Genomic DNA, 23,424 nt, shown 5'->3' with positions numbered 1-23,424 from the left:
CACAATTTGTGGTTTACTCAAAAAATTGCACTTTGGATTTATGTCAAAATTCTACAATATTTCTTTGGGTTTCTTTTCTTCAGAAGCTCTGTGTTATTTTCTAGAATTTTGGTTTGTAACTCCTTAAATACATGTCCTCTCTTACTATCTTTATGATGTAAATGACTGAGAAAAATTGCATTCTTTATCAATCAAAATCAGTGTTCTTTTTTCAACGTTTTTGCTGCATTACCATTAACTGTTTTATTCTGAAATCTTTTCACTGAGCTTATTTCAGTTCAAAATTGCTTCTTTTTGAAGTCAAATCCTATCATGTTGTATGACATTAAAACAATATTTCTCTGACATTCAGACTGACTTCTTGTGCTTGTTCTCATGATATTTTAGAATTCTCTATCACAGCTTGTCTAGAAATACTCTGATCGTTCATCAGCAGTGTGAAATATTGCAGCAATTCAATCACTGTAACTAAGCAAACATCAAACGAAGTCAGGGAGGTCAATGGGTGTCAGAACTGTCTGTGTGTTTTAGAGATTACTCTGGGGAAGCTAGTTGACTTCCCTGTTTTAAGATCTGTCAAATCTGAGGTCAGGTTATGTAATTAATACTAGCTGGGAACTTGATGAGTAATGGAATTCAAATCCTCCCTGTTATTAGTACTACACAAGCTGTAAGTGTTTCTGTTTCATTGCAGTCTTTGTCCTCATTGTCCATGGCCCCGGTGTAGACCTGCTGCATCCCAGGCTGTGTGGGCATGGACAGACAGTTGAGGGAGGGGGTTAACCCCCTCTATTCAACACTTGTAAGAGAATACCTACTTTGGGCTTCCAATTTTAGGCCCCCTAGCAAAGGAAAACATTGATAAACAGGAACAAGTATTGTGGAGACCACCAGGATGTTCAGGTCTGAAGCAGCTGTCCTGCCCTTCAGGACGAAGGAACAGGGCTGCTTCAGCCTGGGGAAGGGAGTTTTTCTGGGGAACCTGAGAGCAGACTCCAAAATCTAAGGGGAAATCATCAAAAAGACAGATACAGGCTCTTTTGGTATAAGGTGTATGTACCAAAGACAGTGCTTATTTTGAAAGCACAGAGTTTCAGGTTTGATGTAAGTAAAAAGAAGTTCTCATTGAGGGCAGCTAGGCAGCAGAACAGGCTGCCCAGAGAAGCAATGCAGGCTCCATCCTTGGGTGCTTCAAACCCCAGTTTGACAAAGCACTGAGAGACCAGATCTGAACTCACAGGTAATCCTGCTGTAAGCAGGAGATCTTCTTAGGTCCTTTCACTCTGAATTATGCCACAATACTATATCATAACCCCATGATACACAGGATAAATGAACAGTTCACACTCAGATGTCAGACAAGTGAAAAGAAAGAACCCAATGGGATTTTTAAGTCTTATAAATTTTCATAAGAAAATTAGAATGCAGGGCTGAAACACACATCTGTTAACAAATCTTCCAGGCATAATTACCCTGACAAGGCAGAGATGACACAAAAATAAATACATGCTAATTTGTATTTGTTTATCTCTGCAGTATCCTGAGTGAGCTTAAAAGTATAAATCAGTACTTGACTGGTATTTCTCTTATTCATACAGGCTGAAGAAATTTGAAAACCATACCCAACAACATATGATGAAGGCAGAAAATCACACAAAGAATAAAAATATTTATAAATATTATACATACATATATATATATATATAATGTATTAAATATAATAATTGTTATAAATAACAGGTATGTTCATGAAAACTCATAAGGTAATATGTGATTTAAAGAAGTTAACCTAATTGATTATTGTAATAACTTACTGAACTATATACCAAATATAGTCCATTCAACTCTTCAGTTGAGTTCTTTGGGGTAGTTTATAGCATTTCCTCTCCCAGTTCCTAATTTTTGATTACAAACAGCAGCAGACATAGAATTTTGTGCAATTCCTTACTATTGAACATAAGCCAAACATGTTTTCTTTTCCATTGATGATGGAAATTAATGAAATCAGAAGTATCATCAAAATCTTCTAGAAAGTGTCAATTTTGCACAAACATATTTTTCTGATTACCACATATATGTATTCAGAATTTAAAGCTAGAATTATTGCGTAAATTTATAAATTTAAATTCCTAGGTGCAGTTCAAATTTTGCATGCTTTATTCCTAGCTTAATTCCAGTTACATGAACCAAAATATCTGTTTGTAAGGGATTATAACACTTTTTGTTTTCATTATTGATGTGTATAATGAAAAACACATTTTTACAGAAGTATTCTTAGGCTTGTAGCAAATAACATTCAAAAGTTATTGCAGACAATATGCATTGCTGTTTAGCAAAACTCTGCAGTACTTACTATCACCACGGCAAAGCAAAGGCCCCAGTTTGTACGCTGCTTCTGAATTTGGTCTGTCAGTATCAGTGATCACAATTTCAGTTACTGGTAGATGGTCCTTGTAGGAGAGGAAGCCAGTATCATTAGTCCTGAAAAGATAAAATCAAAGCCACAGCTCTCCTAAATGTTTTCAATAAACATTTAATTATCATTGAAACACTGCTGGGGAAAAGAAAGGAAACTTTTAAAAAGAAAAAGGCTGCCTAAATATCTGTGTGTGTATATGTGTGTTTATATACGTGTGATACAAAAAACTGTGAATAGAAACATATGCTTTGGCGCTGATGTTGTGCTCAGTTGACAGGACTGAAAGAATTTCATTGGAAGTGGCTAGTTTTATGGTTGTGTTGGTCTGCATAAGCGTGAGAAAAGTCTTCTTGAATAAATGGTCACCTAATGTATTTATATCAACCTTGCTCATTTATATCAACTTTGCCTAAGTCAATGAATTTGGTCCAGTAAGTAATTTCAAGTTGCTGAGGACATATGTCTCTGCAACCAATTCCATCACCTATATGGAATATTTAATGGCTTTACTCATAACTTTCAAGTAAGTCTAACTTTTTTTTATGTTCCCATTTTCACAAAAGTTTAGAAACTCAAATAGAAGTGTACAAAGTCATGCTGAGTACAGGAAAGGCAGTATATGCTACAAATATAAAACACAAAGAAAAGATGCAACTTCTCCGTGAGAGCACCCAGCTACTACTTGTAATCTTAGACCTACTTCCTTGTTTAAAAGCTTTGTTGCCTTAGTGTCATAACTGAATTTTTAAATTTCATAAGCACCAGTTTTGACCCTAAAGTTCCTCCCCCTAAACCCACGGAGATATTTGGTTACTCAGGACCATTCTGGAAAATTCAATCTGTCCATTCAATCCATTCATGGTTGAATTTTCCCTTTAAAGGGCAAAGAAAATAGCTCAGAAAAACCAGCAGAAACTCAGAGAGAAGATGTAATCTAGAAGTCCTTCTGCTCAGAGATTAAACATGAGAAACACATCAGCAAGAAAACCATGTTTTCCTGAGAATGTCTTTGTGCTTAGCAACCTTGTCTTTCAGTACACAGTGCACTGGGACTAAGACTAGGGTAGAGATTCCACCCTTGTGATGAATAAAATTAGTGACTTTTTTCTCCTCTCCCCTCTCCCTTTCCGAACATCCTCATCTTTTTCCTGCATACAATTTCTGTTTATCTGTTTTGGACCGCAGTGCAAACAAATGGACTTTTTTTCTTTTAGTAAACTATTTCGATTAAATGAGGAATACAAAACATTTTTTTTTTTAATGTTAATTTTTCATGAGGTGAAATATTGCAGGTTTCTAATTCACAACTGAAAGAAAACCCCATGAAACATAAAAAGTATTTGTTTCAGTAAAACTATGCTGTAAACAAAAGGAAACTGAATAGAAATTATCTTCTCTGGAGAGGATTTGCAATTTTTAAATTTTTAGAAACAGATTTTTTTTTAAAACAGTCTTTCTATTCTAGAGTTCTAGAGCCTTTAAAGTTTTTTATTAGTCAAATAAGGAATTAGTCAAATAAGGAATTTTAGAGTTAAATCTATGTTCAGTCTATGAAATAAGATAGATTTCACTAAAAAAATAAACTGTCAAAACCACTGTTTCAAAACCACAGTGTGTAACTAGTTTTCTACACTCAAAATGTATCTCAAACAAACATATCTTCTACATCTTTTTTCTGCCCAGTGAACAGTATCTAGTCAACTGATCCAAAACTGTATTCTCCAGGGAACCAAACACAACATTAATCACAAGTACCAAAATGAGTGTACACATAAACGCTGCAACACTGGAGTCACTGGGAAGAATCTCCACTTACAAATGTCAAAAGTGGATAAAAACAGAAATATAAACTCAGAGTCATTATATTTTCAATTTAATACACTCATTAATATCTCAGCAACTTACTCAAAGTGGATGTTCATGCACATCCAGTGAAGACATGAACATCATCCTCATCTACTGTATTTACAAATATGTTACCATTATAAATTAGCCCATATATAAGCATGAATTAAATGTATGACAAAACTGAGCAAGACTATATTACATGTAAGAGCAACTATTATAATTTTTTTTCTCAAAATGCATTAATCTTTTAACACTTACTTTGGTGTCAGAAAGGAAATACTGCTTTTATTTTCACACAGCATAATAATAGGGAAATTTTCTATGTGTTTCTTTAACATCTTTATTGGAACAAACACTGCAGATATCACCCTGTGAATGTTACTGCAATAGCAAATTTTCTTCTCCAGAAACTTTCTAAGCTTGGGAAGAATTGTTCTTCAGCTACCTCTTTCTTGTACTTTCATTTCTGTGTCTGCTGAATTCCCTGCTCATGTGGAGGGAGCAAGCATTTTCCAACCAAACTCTCTACTCATTTGCTTAAAGGAAGGGTGGACCTTCAGAAGAAAATGATATTTTGTTTGATTTTGCACACATCACAATGTTCCTAGGTACCATTTTTCTACTTTCAAAAAAAAAAAGATAGTGATGCATTTTTGAAAATGCATATATTAATGTAGTCACTGAACTTGATTTATATAAGTTAAATGGACTTCACAATTTTAAGAGCTTAAAAGTTCCTTCAACAGAAGAGCTTTCATTTGAAAAGTCTCTCTGGTTTGTCAGATCCTATACTGCACTGGATTTACTGTTGAGAAAGTTGCATCTGATCCCATTAAATGAAAAGTCAGGTTCAGATTTGACATTGTAACATGAGCTCATCTGTTATATTATTTATTTAAAAGTGATTGTAAATGACACTGGAGAATTTAAAGGCACAAGTAGAAGATGTACATCCCAGAAATCCTTTCCTTCTCTTTGAATTGGATTCCATATGACTGCTTTGCTTCCCTGATAGCAAAGGTATTAATTCTAATTATCTAAGGTGTAGATTAAAAAAAAGGGTGTAAAATGTCTAAACTTCAAAGAATACTTAAAAGTTATACTAAAAATTAACTTTTCTCCCACAACCTTTTATTTTAGCTTTAATTACTTTCAGTAGTCTAAAACTAAATGAAGTTGTGCTAAAGAGCTAATATCTTAATATATAACATGCAATAAACTAAAAGACTAGAAAGTATCTGCATAAAATTAAACCTTCCCCAAAATTCAGAGTGAAAGAATAAGCAATAATAATGTGTAGAGCAATAACTTTGTGAAAAATTATGTTCTATAACAAAGAATCAGGTGACACTATGGCAACTTAGATTTCCAACTGCCTTGGTTCTATAAATGTGTTAAGGCCTGTATATTTTCTTTATTTACTTTTCACAAAAAAAGTATTGTGAATAAGCAACAGTAAAAAGTCACCATTCATCCCTGTCCGCATCACAGTTGCAGTAATGTTGGGAATCAATGCAGCTTCCCTCCAGTCCACAAGCACATTTTTGTACAGCAGGCAAGGAACCTCCCCAGTAAGTATGAGTTTCATTGGTTCTTCCAATCCACCAGCTCAGTGGCATCCCATCTAAAAAGCAGGTTAGAGAAAATCAATGCCCAGTCTTGTCTCCTACTTCTCTCAGTTTTCCCCCATCCAAACAATTTTCCAAAATGTTCAGAAGAGAAAAATCCCTGCTCAAATCTAAAACCTTTAAATGACCAGGAGAAAATAAATTACCACCTTTGCCTTATAACTAATTATTCATTTTAATACTTCATTATCATGTATTAAATGATTGTCACAGATTTTTGCTTGCATTAGTGGAAAAGGGAACTCACAGTACCTAGTTCAGCCAGCCATGATATTAGAATCATTTATCTTAAGCAATCCATTTATATAATTCATTTTAAAATGGTCCATGAAAGGGCAGATATAATCATCCCAAAAATCAGAGTAGTTTATATTCCCAAGTAAAGATCAATTTCAGATGTTGGAACTACCAGAAATAGAATGAAGAAAATCACAGAAATGGTTTCATCCCACTACCAAGAGTACTACAGAGTACTACTACCCACATCTGTGATGAACATTAAACAGCTGAATAGTGGTGTTAATCAGAAATGCCAAAGACAGCTGTTAGGTCATAGACAGAAGATTCAGAATTTATATACTCAGGGACAACAGAAATGGACAACATGTTAATGGTGCTCCTATAAGCAAGCTGATATATCTGGTGAGCAGAAGCGAGGTTTCCCAGGACTATTACATCTCTCTGTGGTGCATCCAGTCAGCATTGCTTGTAGTAAAATGATAAAACTGGATGTTTCCTTGATGTTACAGTACTGCAAAATAAGCTTAAAGATACTGCCAAGGAAGCATAGCAACAGAAGAAATATCTACAGAACACATAATAGCTAAACGATATGAAGCGTAAAGATAAACCATCTCAAATGAGATGGAAGAAGGGTGATAGATGCATGAAAGTCAAGGCACGAGAAGAAATCAAGTACTGTTACATTATAGAGTTTCTTACAAATGCTCTTCTTTTTGCTTCTTCTGGAGCTTCATTTTCAGCACCTGGCCCCCATGAAGAAGCTGGAATTTATTCCACTCTAAACTTTACTTACAACTGCTCCTGCTTATTAAACCTCACTGCTAGATAAGACCTCTGTTACGCTGACAATCTTTCAGATCGCAAACATATTGACTGCATTCATTACCACACAACTGTCAGCCCAGCAGGCCAAAAAACAGCGTGAGCAGCTTTTCAAAAAGTCAAACTTGCATAATGGCATCAATGTCCAATATCAGTGTTTGTGTTTGCAAACCATCACAGGAGGAAGAAAACCCAGAGACAGTGTATAAATAATTTATCAGACAACACTTTAAAAAGGTTCTAACAACCAAGACTGTAAAAAGCAGAATATTTCTGCTGCTTCAACAGCATGCCTGAGGTTTATATTGTAGTCATGAATTAGCATGCCCAGTGTTTCGCTAGGGACGTTGGGGTATGTTTAAAAGCTAGTCTCAGTTATTTGTTCATACAGCAGGGTGAGAATAAAGTATTTACTGAAATGCTGCAAGTTCATACTGATTAGCCCAGATTTTTTTTTCCTGCCTTAGCAGAAAGTACTGCCTAAGCAAAATAAAGCCATTAATTAAAAAGGTTAGAGATTTCTTCATAATGATCACATAAATGTATTAACAGATGACTTCTTTAATGAGATAATTTGCAAATGCTATCCATGCTGATTGAATAAAATGCATTCTTAATATAGAGTCAGTTAAGAATTACTATGTGGACTGTATGTTCAAAAAACTGTATCATGTAACCACCACCAAATTTTGTACTTCCAAGGCATACCTAGTGAAGATTATAAATAGTAGAAATGTGAGTGATTAAATTGTGTTTAAACAAAGAAGGATTTCAGAAAATTTGTAGAACTGTCCTATAACTTTCCCATGTCTATTTATTCTTAGTATTCAAAACTAAAGTTTAGCTGACTTATCACAATTGACTGGTTGAGCGGTTTTAAAACATTTATTTTAGCACATTTATGTGCATATTATAAAATATGCACCTATATATTATATAAGTAGCATAACAACATAGTGTATTATTTTAGTGCATTTATGAGCAATCTCCTTGGATAAAAAAAAAAATACCAACTTATTATCTTGAAACCTCTGCTTGAGGTAAACCAGGCTTTTCAACATCTAAATGTAACTTTAATTTGGAGCCCATAGGTAAAAGGAAGGTTTATTGGGACATCTTAAACAGCAGGTTCACCTCTTTTGCTGTGGAGGTGTTTTTAAACAGATATTCTTCCAAGAGTGAACACCAGCCTAAGAAGTCCAGAGTTGTCCATGCCGTAATTAGGGAGAAAATGCATAAGGAAAGAGCTTAGACAAAGAACCAGAGTGCTTCATGCAGAGGTTTTCCCTCTGATTAGTGGGAAAGAATGCCAAGGAATCAGTTTTTAGCAGTTTCAGAATTTATGGCCCACAAGTCAAACAATTTCACTTAGTTTTTCAAAAAACAGTAAAAAATTAGGGTTTTACCTCCACATTATTTGGAGTACTTAGAATGGATGTTCAGAGTAAAATTTTTTAACTGCAGCTCTGTGTTGGTAAGAGTTAAGAATTAAATAGACCACATAACTTCACTTTTCTTTAAGTAGATCAGAAGGTCTCTCTTTATTTCTTAAAGCAATTATAATTTTGTCAATAATCCACATTTTAACTACTGAGCTTTTTATGAATGTTTATGTCAGACAGTGGAAATTCAATGTTATTGATGTTTTTTGTCAAGTACTCACAATATGCACATTAAGTGTGCACATTAACTTCTGCTGGTATCTATGCACTAATCTGTGTTCTTTTAAGAATATATTTCTTCAGTAATTCCTTCAATAAATTAAAATATTCTTGGAAGACAGAACAAGAGGATATCTGTTAATAACAATCTCTGTTAATTTAAAAGTCTTATGAGAGAAATCAACTTGAGAACTTAATTCTATGAAAAGAGATCAATATAAATTGACATTTGCGTACTCCTGGTTCAACTATCTCTTGGAAACTTACAGAAATCTGAGTATTCAATATTTGAAGTAGTTCAAACTCCATAGTAGCAAAATGCCATAGCCTTGTTAGAAATAAAAAACTTCAGTAGCCAGTAAAATAAAAAGCACTATGCAACATAACAAGATTTGTCTGCTTAACTTACCTGATTTATCTAAAAGCCTTGACTTTTTGCAGTAGTAAGCAAGCTCCTGTTCACAGTGATCTGCAAGGTTTATTGTAGCCTGAAGCTGGTCTAGACTGGCAGAATACTTGAAAAACACAGTGTGTGGGTTCTCTCGATTAGCACTTTTAACTCTGGTTAGGTTGGTGCTGTTATGCTGTATAATTGTCCACGTTGCATCTTTCAAAACACATGTGACAAGTAATAAAGAATGAGAAAGAGTTGTAAAAGTTAGTAATGGAAAGAGCATGTATGTTGAAATCAGCCAAACTTTAAGGTAATGTCTTTGATCACAGAAGGTCCTTTGGGTCCCATGAAACGGAGATATAAGTCACTGACCAAAAATGAAAACAATTAATCATTGTTTCTATTCATAGGTAGATTATTGTACCATGACTGTAACAGATCATGGTCAGCTTGTTATGATTATCGAATAAGGAAAGAATATGTGATGACACCCAAATATTTGTTTTGGAAATAAAATATTATTTACTTGGTAAATTGCAGTGAAAGACTAGAAAGAAAAAAAAAAACTTACTATTGTTACTCTCACCAGGCTTAAATAATGCATAAAATAACAGTAATTCTATCCCAGAATCTATCTACATTACATACATCCTTATAGGTTGAATTAATTTATTCTGTACAAGAAAATGGCCTATCGGCCTTTTCTGTTATAGAAAGAAACAGAAGTATCTTGCACATCCTGTATTTGCCATAAAACTAAGATTACATGAAGGTGAATTATTCTAGCCACCTAAAATTAAGTAGTAGTCATGGTAAAGGCTCATATCATTCTTCTGTTTTGTACTTTTGCCAAGCCCTTTCACCTGCGAATAGGAAAGAAATGAGCTTATTCTGTTTCAACTCCCACTTTCAAAACCTGTAAGTCTCACTCTCCTGAGCGAAATCACTTTAAAGATAGGGATGAGCAGGCTCCCATTTAAGGCCTGTCTGGGACAGTCAGGTTTAGATTCCTGGTCACTGCCTTCTTGCATCTTAATGGCCAATGCAATTTGAAAATACATGAGAAATATTATTTTCTCTAAATTTTAGTATTGATATAATATTTCTGACATTCTCACAGTAGAACTCTAACTGTTTAACAGACTTGTATTTTATTTCTTCCACTGCCTATAGGCCACACATGGCAGATTCTATAAAATTTTCATAAAAAGGACAGAACTCATGGTTGCTTAGAAATGAGTATTAGTCAGAAAAACTAAACAAAATATTTTTTATCTAACTGTAAAGTTTTATTGAGGATAGATTAGAGGACCCCAAATGGAGTGATCACTATGTCCTGGGGCCTTTCAAAAACCAGATAGCTAGAAATACAAATTTAAATTTAGGTTGCTTTGTTTGTTTTGGATGCTGTTTTTTACTGGGTTTTTTTGGTAGATGGACATACACACAGACACAAATACATCTCAACATTACACTGAACATAAAAATGAAGACAAGCATGTTGGATATTGGACTTATTGTCACACTCCCAAAATTATAAAGAAAAACAGATCACTGCAAAGTTTGTAGCATTTTAATTGAAAGAGTGGACTGTAGGCTATTTATTCTGAAACTGACCTCCAAGAATAAAATCAGGGCATGGCACCTCCCTTCCAGCTGCCTGAAAATAGAGCCCCATGAATGTCAAAGACAAGGCAGTGCAGAAAGAAATGTGGGCATCTGCCTTGCCTGACTCTGGTGGGAAAAGGGAATACCAGTCATGAGGAAACTGGGAACAAAACAAATAAAGAAGATTCATCCTGTCAGAATGCATCTTGAGATGAAGAACTGATCAATGATGTTTGCTTAATGTGGTGAATAAGGAGTGACTGAGGAAAACAGTAACAGCTGTTCACGGACACACAAGGATAAATCAGACACTACACTGTACCTTGGAGAGTTATACCCACTTAGAAAAATTGTCATCTTTCTGCCATGATTCTTTGGTCTCTTTTAGTCTCATAGGACACTAGAATATTTCTTTTTAAGAGCTTATGCCAATCTGAAGTGTGCTTATTGTGAGCTAGTGCAGCTCACTCTAGAAGTCAAAGGCAGGAGCTGACATGGTGAGACTAAGTAAATTGCACAAATCAACATCCAAATCTTATTGTAAGGTTTCTAAGTCAAGTTCTCAATACTTAGGGCATATCTAAATCAGTTCAAATCTACCTTATTCATATATTCCTTTAAACAGTTATAACTCTGTAAAAAAATATATTTTTATCAACCAAAACAATTAAATGTTTCCATCATTTTGGCTGGAAAGCAATTCAAATAAAAGGGGCTAAGTAAAAAGAAAAGGAGACAACCACAAGTCCAGTAATAATAGATTTCAAAAAGCCATGTAAATGTAAGCTTTGTTGAAAGGACATATACCAATATACCATATAGAGATATGTTGTTGTTAAAAAGCAGACCAAAACCAAACCCTGATAACTAAAGCCTCTATTTATAACCCTGATCAGATTTAAAGAACAGGCTGCAGAAGGGCAACAGGGCGTCCAAAACTGAGGCTGCAATAGTCCCACCGGTTGTACTTGCATTCTGCAAAAGATCACCTTGTAGTTTGAAAGATGAAGTGTAATATCTATATTCCTCCCAACATAGGTCAGATATGAATTACAATTTTTCAGAAGGCTATCAGGAAAAATCAATGAGTTTCTCATAAAACAGAACTTATTTCTTATTTTCTTAAGTGTCCTCAAGAAGCTGTAACTTCAGTGAAAACAAAGCTGCTCCTCAAAAATGAACTAATATGACATGGTCTCAATATGGAACACATGCCCCATTTATGCAAAGCATAACAGGAATGCTGTGTTAGCTTCACAGCCTGAATCCTTTTATTATTCTAATTTTTCTGCCTAATTCTTTACCCAATATCCTGAGCTAAGGAGTCACCTTCATTTTGTTGTGCATGTTTACATTATTTCATGAACTGCAGAGACTTCTCACTTGATAACTCATGTTTCAATATAATGAGCATGCATACAGTCCCAGCTGTAAGTTAAGGAAATTTATCACCTCACCTGTCATATTGCAGTATACGAGAAATGGTCCCAAGGGGCCACTTCCATCTGAATCAATATTGTAAAAGCCAGAACTGTTCCCTCTGTGCTTATAGGTTTCACATGATTGCTCATAGATGGCTGTAAAAGAACACATTCCATCACAAATGCAAAGGCATGATTTCACATTTCATTCAGGGAATTTAAAAAAAAAAAGTGCATGAACCCTGACATTGGAAAAAGAAGTTGGGTGTGTGCTAGCTCTGCTAAAGAATGAAGAAAAATTCATGCAATCAAAACTATGTCGTCATTAGAAATTAAACATATTTTGTTTTATTTATCTTGGAGACCCCAATGGGAATTTTTAGCATTTTTTACTGTATTTCCAGCTCAAAACTTCCAGGAGGAAAACATAAAATATAGGTGATTAAATGGTTGTAAAAACTGCTGAATAATGGTGGAATGACAAGGGTATTACTTAGACTCTGGTAATCAGATCTTGAGGAAGCCCCTACTAACTATGTCAACCAAACCAGATTTTTGTTGCTGCTGTTGTTGTAACGTAATGCAGTAAGTAAACATTTTTTGGCTTTAACACTTCTTATTTCCTTCCAATTTTAAATGGAAAAGCAAGTGACTTGTCAGAAATTTCAGTAAGAGAACTAAATATCCAAAGACAAAATGACAGCTTCTTGGTTCCTTGTCATGTATACTTTGTATCAGTCAAGGTCTAAAAAAAAAATCTGTGATACCTCCTCTATGATCAAATATCTGAGAAAAAAAAAAGATGTTTGAGTCCACCTCTGCAACTGTATCTCAGGAAGCACTGATGATAATGCCACAGCATGACATGCTAGCCTAACTTCTCCTTTAACCACCAGATTTGTTTAGAGCAGTCAAAAGGTTTTGATCTTTTATTTCAAAATTAAACTGCGTGCTCTATCAGTTATCAAAACTTAAAAAATTCTGGCAAAAAGAATGATGAATTAGATCAATAAAAAAAATAGGTATGAGTGCTATACATTTTTTTTTTAATTAAGCAATTTTTTTAAAGTGTGATCTTCCTTTTTTTTTTTTTTTTTTGCTTGAATGCTACTGACATTGTATGGCAACAACTATGAAAAAGAAAAACCATTCATATTGCTTAGTCTATGAAATATCCATATTAAGCAATTTTTGCAATTTTCAAATGGAATTTTATGCTTCCTTACAGTAAATGGTCCTAACTAAATTTAGAAATGGCAAAAGTTCAATTATTCATTATTACTTTTGACAATTAAAAAAATTGGTAACTCATCAAATCCTCACATTTCTCACTGAGTCCTAACCATCAGGAAAACACAGCCTCCATCTGTCGTCATTGACATCACCAGATGATTCAATTTATGACTTTTCAAATTGTAATGAATCAAATCACCTAAATCTTCACTCTGGGCTCATCACAGTTTAACGGTATACACTGTGCTATTCAAAGGCCTCTATGCTATTGGCATATTTTCTATTTACGCAGTTTATCATAATACTGTTTACTATGACTGTTGTTGACTGTGTACAAGCAAGATTTAGACAGGCAATCTTCTAAAATCTGTGATGTCTAAAAAATCCCATTTGTGTCGACATACCTACTCCTTGTAAAAGTTGCCAAAAAGGATTGCATTGATATTATAGAGATAATTTATAAGGATAGAATTATTTATCTGATGATTAAGGCAAGCCTTGAATTAAAAAAAAAAAAAGTAAATTTCCACAAGGATTTTTAGTTATTAGAAGCATATAATGAAAGCCAGAGTTCTTATTTTATTTTCTTCACAAAACATGCTTAAAGCAGTACCAAAGTAAAGCATCTCCTGTGAAATTACCTCAGTTACCCTCAATTAGTTCTTTTTTTATTTATATATTTTATTTTCTTCTAATCTACTTCCTGATCCAGCAAACTACATAAACATGTGTTTGAGGTTTAGCACAGGATTACCTTTGGACATGCATGTAGTCCCACTGTCTCAGAAATAATGAGTATTAGTTGTTGTGATGAAGATGAATTTAACATATTTCTAAACGATTTGTTGATTCAGAAAGTGGAATTACATGGATGGGAGAGGATATTTCTATCTCATGTAAAATACAGAAAACATTAAAGAAAAACAATAAACTTTCAATCAATTTTTGTTGTTACACATTTTGATTCCAAAGGTTTTTCCACAAAACAAGTAATGAGTATTTTGATGACTGAAAATACTTTATGAATGATAAATTCAATTTTTTTTTGTTTGGTTTGTTTTCTTTCTGTCAGGTTTTTCTTTTTTTGCAGTGAAGAAATTCAATCGGATGTAAAAGCATAGTAAGAAATCAGAAAACATCTTAGACTTACGATAGTGGCAAGTAGCTCCCTTGTAACCAGTATTGGCACAGTTACAGTGGAAGCTGTTCCAGGACTGTGAGCACTCACCACCATGCTCACAGTAATTAGGCAAACACCTAAAACGAAAAACAACGTGCATTTTCACTCTTTTTTCTCTTCATTTGCATACCACTTGTACTTAGCAAGAAAAGCAAAATCCTGGAAAAGAAGTATAACATGAAGGAAGTCTTCAGGGTCACTGGCAAAGATCTCAATGTAAATACAAGAAAATTAAGATTTCTTCCCTGGTATTCCTTTTGCTTACAAAAAAAATCTTAATTATGTAATAAGCTTCTGAGAACAGAAATAAACTGTTAGATGCAGAATTGTTGGTTATTACTGTTCCACTGGTCCCAACTCAATACAGACTGATAAACCAATGAAAGGTTTATGTGTTGATAATACAATGACAAGTTTTGCAATGACTGGGATTTCTTCGACCAGGTGTATCACAACAAAGCAATATTACAGCAGACTTCTCTCTCTTCTTGTAAAAATAATAAAACATAATTTTAAAAAATCACCTTACAAATAAACCTGATCACAGCACCTGAGATCTATTTCTTATTCCAAAATCATGTCTACTTCCTATCCTAGAAAGAGTTCAGTATGTCATTTCCAGCAGAACTAACTACCAGTAAAGCCAGTTTGCATTCTGGTACTATGACTAAAATCCTGAAAAGTTTTGATTACTTTTTTCTGGGTATAGAATGGTTGACTGGAAAAATAATTTACCTGTGACTGCCACTGTTTAACACTGCAGCACTAAAACAAAGCATCAAAGATTTGTCAGATGAAAGAAAAAGGAATACTCTTTTTTTAATAAATACAGTCAAAAATATGTTGAAATAGATTGGCACACTTCAACCAATAATTAACTAGATTTTCACCTTAGAAATTAGTTAACATTCTAACTGCACTGAGTGTATATGTGATACAGCTCAGAAAGTATAAAATGGCTTTACTGTTGACATTAGCTACAGTGAAGAAAAAACCACAAAAACAACAATCCCACTAATATTCGCAGGATCACAAAATATCTTTTAATTCACTCAAGAAATGTTAGGAGGATATTAAACTAGGATTGCAGAAAGTTCAGCATTTCACACATTTGCCCTATGAATAATTCAGGGTCTTTGTACATTCACTCTTCACGGCACTCAATTTTATGTTCCTTTCATGTTTGTAAGCAAGAATAAGTAAAAGTAAGTAAACTTACTTTCTAGATAGAGGTTACCTACTTTCAAGGAAATCTGTGACATTCTTTAGCAGTGAAAGAAATGATCTTGTATCTATTCTCTCACTCATGAAATGTATTCCTAAGACTAGCCAATAGATGATATAGGTCTAAATGAGCTCTATTTTGGAACCTAAAGACAAAATTTAGGTACTAGGTTTACAATTACTTTGATTTTAAATACTTTTTTTGATGGAATTAAATAAAGGTGCACACTAATGTTTCTTAGGTAAATGCTTTATTTTACGTTTTGTGGGGATAACTAATCATCGGTTATTATAAATACAAATCTCAAGCAAAACTGCCATTCAAGACTTTCAGTGCATCCACTGACAGCTGCTCTGCTTGTATTTCAGTCATTGCACTTTGTGTATTATGCCTTTGTGACAAAAACATTGTTATACAAAAACTTTAAGTGTTTTACATGGTCTTTACTTGTACTGACTCTCTGTCACCACTAATTAATCTTCCTAATAATGTTCACAAGATTAAAAGCTTAGATGAAATTGATGACTCTTGAACCAACCTTAATGGAAGTGAAAACAAGTTAGAAAGATAATTTAACTATTTTAACATTAAATTTTACATCTTTCCTCTACTTCAGAATATCAAATAGAAAGTAGACACTAATTCCATCAAAGTAAATGTGTAACTAAATTATACACTGTGGCCCTACCCCCAAAGCAAGATTTAGAATAGAGCTTTTTCTGAACAAACTAATCTTCTAGAAAAATATTTCTAATATTTGAAACAGTATTTCTAACAATTCATCTGTAAAAATTAATTTTTGGATTCATCACTGTGTCTGCTAAAACCAGAAGAGCAACAGCTCATTAAACATTTACCACATATTTCTTGATAATATGCTTTTCTTAAAGTGTATGGCATCTGAAAAGGATATAATATTTTAAACCAAGGCAGAAAGCTGTTAATAATTATAAATTAATATTCAGAGGAGAATGCTGATCCAGAATATGAATATAGTTTTAATAAAGAAGGGGAAAAATAAGAACTTTGTATATTAATTTTCAGCTAAACATGTTTTTCTGTGCATCATTTCTTTATCATTATTCTAAATTATGGCTAAAAATACTTTAAAATGAGCAAATAACTGCTGCATTTTTAATTCCTATTATTACTTCATTCTTCAATTTATTAAACAAAAAACAAAGAGAGGAAAAAATTATTTCAGAACCGTGCAGTGACCATCATTTTTCTTTTTGGCTTCTTTTTTAAAAATAGATAAACCCATTCATTCTGGTTTTTTTTACAAAACACTCCTGCCAGGACAACAAAGCAATAGCTCCTGATAGGAAATTGCATGTTTCTGTGTAGGGCTTAATGTAATTATGATAGACTCATCTGGTACTGTCTCCTCAGAGACTAAATATGCTAACATTGCAAGATATTTAAAAGACACTGTGTCCCTTAAAGTGATTTTGTGAATGGTTTATGTATAATTAGCAGTTATTAAAACAGTATATATTGATAAAGGAGCTGAGAGAAAATATATTAAGGAGAAATGTATGAAGAGAATTGCTTGCATGCCTAAGAGATATATGAGCAATAGAACAATACAAAGATAACATGTAATGAGATAGCTAAATCAAGGATCATGGCAAGAGTGACGACTGGAAACAGTAACAAAAATTTAAGACTAGGATAAGGAATTAGAAAGTTTATGGAACTGAGGAAACAGAAAGTAGGAAAATGATATTGCATATATTTTTATAAGAAGAATAAAAGCTTAATAATCTATAAAAAAAAAGAATGATGAACTAACCATCTCTCCATGAAGACTGTAAATCTCATAAAGAGTACTCTTCATATGTTAAATGTGTATATATGAGATAAAGAATGGATTAAATAGAATTATTTTCAGTTTATTTACTATTGCATATAAATCCAGGTTGCTATGCAAAGAATAAATTTTATTTGTCTTCATGCAATTTAAATGTGCAAAACTACTACATTTAGGTGTCCATAACTTCTATAGCAAAAGCAATCAATAGCTCCAGAATTTGGGTCATATTTGGAATTGGAGCTGTAAAGACTTGCATAAAGACTCCAAGACAAAGAAGGGATTTGCATGTATTCATCTGTAGGGTAGATATTTACCATCAGGAATACAGCAACAAAAATACTAATTAGCTCAGGGCATCCAAAGATGTTTCTAAACCATGGTAGGAAGAAAATTTTTTTCTCAAACAATGTGGTGCACAATATGATACAAGTTATCTATTAAAAATTGCTTAAAACATGTATGCAGTTTTAATGTTGCCAAAGAAGAATGTGCTTTATCACTTGGGATATATGGTAAGATGTAGAATTAATTTGATAGAGACATGAAATTTGTTCCAGACGATGAGCTGTAGATATCAAATGAAATAAAACTATGTGAGGAAAAAGAAAAGAAACAGTCACAGAAGCAAGATAGCACAAGACCTGAAAGGATTTTTAAAAGCAGTCTATTTTAAAATAAAATATAATGAGGATAATGAAATTTACAAAAATGGGTGGATTAAACTTCTATTTTGATAAATTAGGAAGACATACGCTAAGCATGCTGGGAGCTGAAAACTAAATCTGGCAGAGCCAGTGCAAGAAAGGTATAATGGTCAAGATAGAAGACACAATTCCAGAGTTGAAAAAACAGCATTGATAGAGTGGTTTAGAAGCTGGAAGGAAGTGTCATGGGGTCCATCAATGAGGAAAGGAAGACAGTGAAGTCTGAAAAGTAAGAAAACAAGTCAAAAGAAGCAGTATGCAAAAAAGGTAAAAAGAACCTTTTTCTTTGGGGAGGGAGACACTTCCACTAGTCATTCTTTTAGATAGATGCTAATTGCAAGTTATGAAATTAGTTCTGACCATAGTCTAAAAGAAGATTGCCCACTCACTGTGATGGTTACTATCTACTGTGTTTCTGGATAGGTAGAATATATGAAACAGTAATAACATGTAAAAAATGTAGTATTTTAAAGGGTGAATGGGACTTCATGCTGCAGGAGGGGATTTGTGTCTGATGCTTTACTTGAAAAGAAAGTGAGATATTTAAAATTTCTCAGAAACATAAAATAATTTTAGCCAAAGTTAATTCTATTTGCAGTAAAAGAAACTCTGCTTGCTATGTGCTACATATACTGCATTTATTCTAGGCTTTTGAATTCTTACAAAAGAAATGTCATTTTGTAAGTGTTCTGTTCTTTATCATCAAGTTAGTATCAGAAACAAAACACAGACATAAATAAATATATATATATGAGTAAACATTATTTTCTTACCTGTCTGTAATGCCACATAAATCTATCTGAAGATCACTGAAATTGCCAAAACCATTTTGCTGAACTGAGATCATATCCACTACTTTGTTACCAATGGAAATAAGTCGCATACATCCTTGAAAACCACCAAATGAGGTATTACATTCAGAAATGTTTCCACTACTAGGACAGCCTGAAAGAAGAATAAAAATTGGAGCTGAAAAGAAACATTTTATTGACTGGGAGATCTTAGTCCCAAAATGTTAGATTACAATACAAGGTCACACAATTTGAACAAGTTTTAAGACACCATGGAAGTCAAATAAGAAAAAAAATCAGTTACTAAGTAAAGTGATTTTATTTTATCAACTGCCAGGAAGGTTTTGTTAAGTACTGAACACATCTTCTTGTTACAGGTCATCAATGACTCAACCAGGAGAGATGCTCCATTGAATCTGCTATTCATGGACAAGGAAGAAATGCTTAAAATTTAAAGGTCAAGGACAGTCTTGGTTACAGCAAACATGAAGATGAAGCTATGGAGTTTTTGAGCCACAGAGAAGACAGCAAGAAATAAAAGCCCAGAATTACACCTCTGGACTTCAGAAGAGCCAAAATTTTTCGGTTCAGGACCTGTTTTGAGGATACCATTGGAAATTGCTTTGGAGGGCTAGATAGCTTCCAACAATAAATCACTTCAGAGCCTAAGAGAAGTACATAGCTATATCAAAATAGTTAAGCAAGTGTGGCATAAAGCCTGCTAACATAAACATGTAGCTCCTGAGTGAGTGCAAACACAAAAAGAAAGTATACAAAAATGTGGTAGCAGGGACATGCAACATAGATGGGAATACAAAAACATTACCTGTATGTCTAGGAATGCAGTTAGGAAAAAAGAGGAGCTAAATTTTGCCAAGGAAGTTGAAGTACAACAAAAAGGTTTCTGTGGGTGCAACAGTAGGAAAAGGAAGGCTAAAGAGATTATGGATACATTACTCCTTGGGACAGGGGACTTAGTGACAAGGGTCTTGAGAAGAGCTGTTTTCTTCAAGGTCTTTTCTTTCATTAGTAAAACTGATCCTTAGGCTTCCCATATCTTAGCAAAACACGAAAAAAGAACGCAGTACCCACAGCAAAGGGACAATCAGCCCAAGGTGCACCTGAGGGTGCTGCAGGAGCTGGTCAATGCCATTTTAATAATTGCCATTGTCATTGTGAATTCATTAACCTTTTAATCCTCAAAGGGTCTCAGCACTTTGTTGAACTTCTTGATAATTGGAAAAGGCAGATGTTACACCCATCTTCCAGAAACTAGAGGGCAGTTGGTCTTACTGCAGTCCCTGGCAAATTCACAGAGCAAAACTTCTAAAAAGACATTTCTAAACATGTGAAGGACAAGAAGTTAACTGGCTAACTTTAGGTTCGAGGCTAAATCATGCCTGACCAAGGACTTCGTTTTCTTTACTTTGTTTTCTTTCTCTCCTTTTTCATAAAGGGAGGGCAGTGAGCATTGCACACCTTAACTTAACAGTTTTCTGTAGTCCCCCTATCACCAGATTCATGGTATATGGGTGGGATAAGCAGGCAATTAATGATTCAAAGTCCAGCTGATGATCACTGAACAGAAGGTTCCTCAGAGATCAGTAGTGACGTCTAAAATGTCATTAATGTCAGTAGTGACATCCTTAAGATGTCATTAAGGATGATGAGACAGCACACATTTCCAGCAATCCGACAACAGATATCAAACTGGAGGCAGGAACCAAATATTGGTGAGTAGGGCTAAAATTCAAACAGGCCTAGGCTGGCTGGAAAAATAAGCTGACAGGAATGCCATGCAATTTAGTAAGAACAAGATCAAGATGTTTAATCTGAGATGGAACAAGTCCACGTAACAATCCAAACTGGAGGATAACTGTCCAGAGAGAGGACTGAGGTCCGAATGTCCATCAAGCGGACCACGAGCTGGGAAAGTGCCCTTGCAGCACAGGAGACCAATGTCATTCTAGGGTGTATTTATCAAGAGCATAATCAGCAAATTTTGGGAAGTGGTCCTTCCTGCTACATGGCACTTGTGAGACCAAATCTGGAGTACTGTAACTGTGGGCTCCCCAGCACAGGAAATGTCCTAGGGTGTGGCCAGTGGAGGCCTCCAAGGTCAGGGAAGCTGAGTGCAGTTATGAGGAGAGGCTGGAAGAGCTGAGCCTACTCGGTCTTAAGACGAGAAGATAAAGCTATCTGATAAGACGGCACAGAGAAGATGGAGCAAGACTTCTTCCAGCAGTGCACGGTGATGAGACAAGAGAAAAAGGACAAAACTAAAAACCTGCAAATTTGGATCATAAGACAAAAGACACAAGCAACAAGTGTTTTTACTGTGACAGAAGTCAATTTGAGAACAGTTTTCCCCAAGAAGATATGAGATTTCCATCCTTAGAACTGTTCAAGACTGGAGTGGTCACAGCCCTGTACATCTTGATCTAACCAGCCTTGTTTAGAACAGAGGGTTAAACTACACAACATCTGAATGTCCAACTCAACCTACAAATAACACTGTAAGAATCTAATATTGTGGTTTATTTATTGTCTTACTGATCCTGAAATGCCTTGTTCACTGATTACCAATTAATTGAAAATTTGTAGTAAACAAATAAATTACTTTAATCCTAATTTGATTTAAAATATGTCCATTAAGCAGTTTTCCCCAGTGGCAGCTACACACTGCACTACAATGCTTAAATGGTTTTTATTTTGTCTTTCTTCCAACGGGTATTATTTCTTCTGGAATGATGCACAAAGGTCATCATTTGATATTAGTCAAATAATTCTGCATTCTGGTTCACAGCATTTGAAAACCCTTTTTTCAGCATGTTAGGAAGCAGTGAGTTTTAAGACACTTCTCTGTTCCACAGAGCTAATGGGTACTTTTGAAGTCCTGTAAAGACAGTAGAGAGGCTTATGATGTAGAGAAAAGCAAAATGATAGTGGAAACTACTAAATGTATTCAAATGAGTGTGCAACAACATAAGTAGTATAGATATGTTTCTGAGAAATATAGATTAGAAAATTAATTAAAACTGAAATTTAACAAGTTAATAAACTTTCAGTGTGTTTAGCTCTGTTCAGAAACCAAGCTGCTCAAAATTGTTATGTTTCAAAAGGCTAATATTTATTATCTACTTGGTATGTTGCACTAAGAACAACAAATCTGTGGACTTGAAAATGTCCAAATAGGAGCACAGTAAGTTTTCAGCACCACAGAGTTAGACAAATCAATCACAGGTCTAAACACAAGCATTACAGCATTCTACAACTGAATGGCAACATAAATTCTGTCATTCCTAGTGAAAAATATAATGCTCATTTGAGAATGAGACAATGCCAGTGGAGTTCATACACATAAATAAATGAACAAATTAATAAAAAAACAAATAAACAAACAAATTAATTAATGCCAGAGAAAGCGGGAAAAGTTTACAAATTTTAGACTTAATCAATTTTACAAAATTATGTCTCAGATATTTTTCTTAGCATCTCTTTTTTAAGAATTGTCTTCTACTTCTGTTAGAGAAAAGATAATACCATTAACATTAATTAAACTGTGCTTGCTTTTAAATGTAGACTGGATATTAAAGATAAGAATAATTACTTTAATAATTAAATTTACATTATGTGCTTATTGCAATATTAAATAATATAATTTTCTCTTATAGTTGCAGTGAGTTATTAATACAAGAACTGAAAGAGGTTATAGATCCTTAATGATAGCATGACTGAAAATTTTGCTGACATAACGCCAAAATATTTTCATGTTTATTACACGTTTTCCTAGTTAGGCATATATATTTCCTGCATAATTTGTATTCATTAAAACAAGTAAACAAATCACCATGTCCCCAGGACATCTCCCCTGGAAGGCTGATGCTCATATTTTAACAACCAGTACAAACACAGTAAATATTCATATGAACTTGGAAAGAAAGTAAAAATGCATTGTCTGCATTTTGACAGTGGTATATAACATAAAAATTTAATAAACAATTTTCTAAACTCAGAAACCCACTTCTAGTATTCCTTAACTTTTAATGACATGCATGAGCTCCAGGTTTCAACTATAAGGCTGAAATCAGAGAATATGAGGGGTAGATATGAAGTTGCTACTTTCAGAGTTCCTGGAATTAATTTTTCCCTTCCACACTGAAAAAGACAAATAGAAATGTCCTTGTGCAACTTAATTGAATACACTGGTTTTTGTAACTGCACACTTCCCTTCTGATCTATTCATCTGTGTCATCAACCCTGCAATGGTGAAAATCACCTAATCAGATATCTGGGAGCCTGAAGCAACATAGATAGGGTTATTCAAGACTAATATTTTGCATCTTTTTCTGATTTCACTGGTTATTAGCCAAGTCAAAGGGTATTTTTAGTAGAAAATGGTAGATGCCAGATGTGAAATGCTCATGTGAA

General features: G+C 34.1%; 1 protein-coding gene across 1 annotated transcript in view; it reads right to left on the bottom strand.

Moving 5' to 3' along the window:
* The window catches only part of CNTNAP4 (contactin associated protein family member 4), a 204,814-nt gene that overhangs the window by 32,467 nt on the left and 148,923 nt on the right, over positions 1-23,424 (bottom strand). Inside the window, exons 10-15 of the mRNA XM_085042316.1 lie at positions 18,976-19,147; positions 14,428-14,534; positions 12,081-12,200; positions 9,031-9,228; positions 5,735-5,891; positions 2,354-2,481 (exon numbers count right to left, since the gene is read on the bottom strand). Coding sequence (XP_084898442.1) covers positions 2,354-2,481; positions 5,735-5,891; positions 9,031-9,228; positions 12,081-12,200; positions 14,428-14,534; positions 18,976-19,147 — 882 coding nt within the window. The remainder of the gene's footprint in view (positions 1-2,353; positions 2,482-5,734; positions 5,892-9,030; positions 9,229-12,080; positions 12,201-14,427; positions 14,535-18,975; positions 19,148-23,424) is intronic.

Source organism: Lichenostomus cassidix, chromosome Z (genome assembly GCF_008360975.1).
Source record: "Lichenostomus cassidix isolate B80296 chromosome Z, HeHo_3.0, whole genome shotgun sequence".
Classification (NCBI taxonomy): Eukaryota; Metazoa; Chordata; class Aves; order Passeriformes; family Meliphagidae; genus Lichenostomus; species Lichenostomus cassidix.
This window is presented reverse-complemented; position numbering and strand designations above follow the sequence as displayed.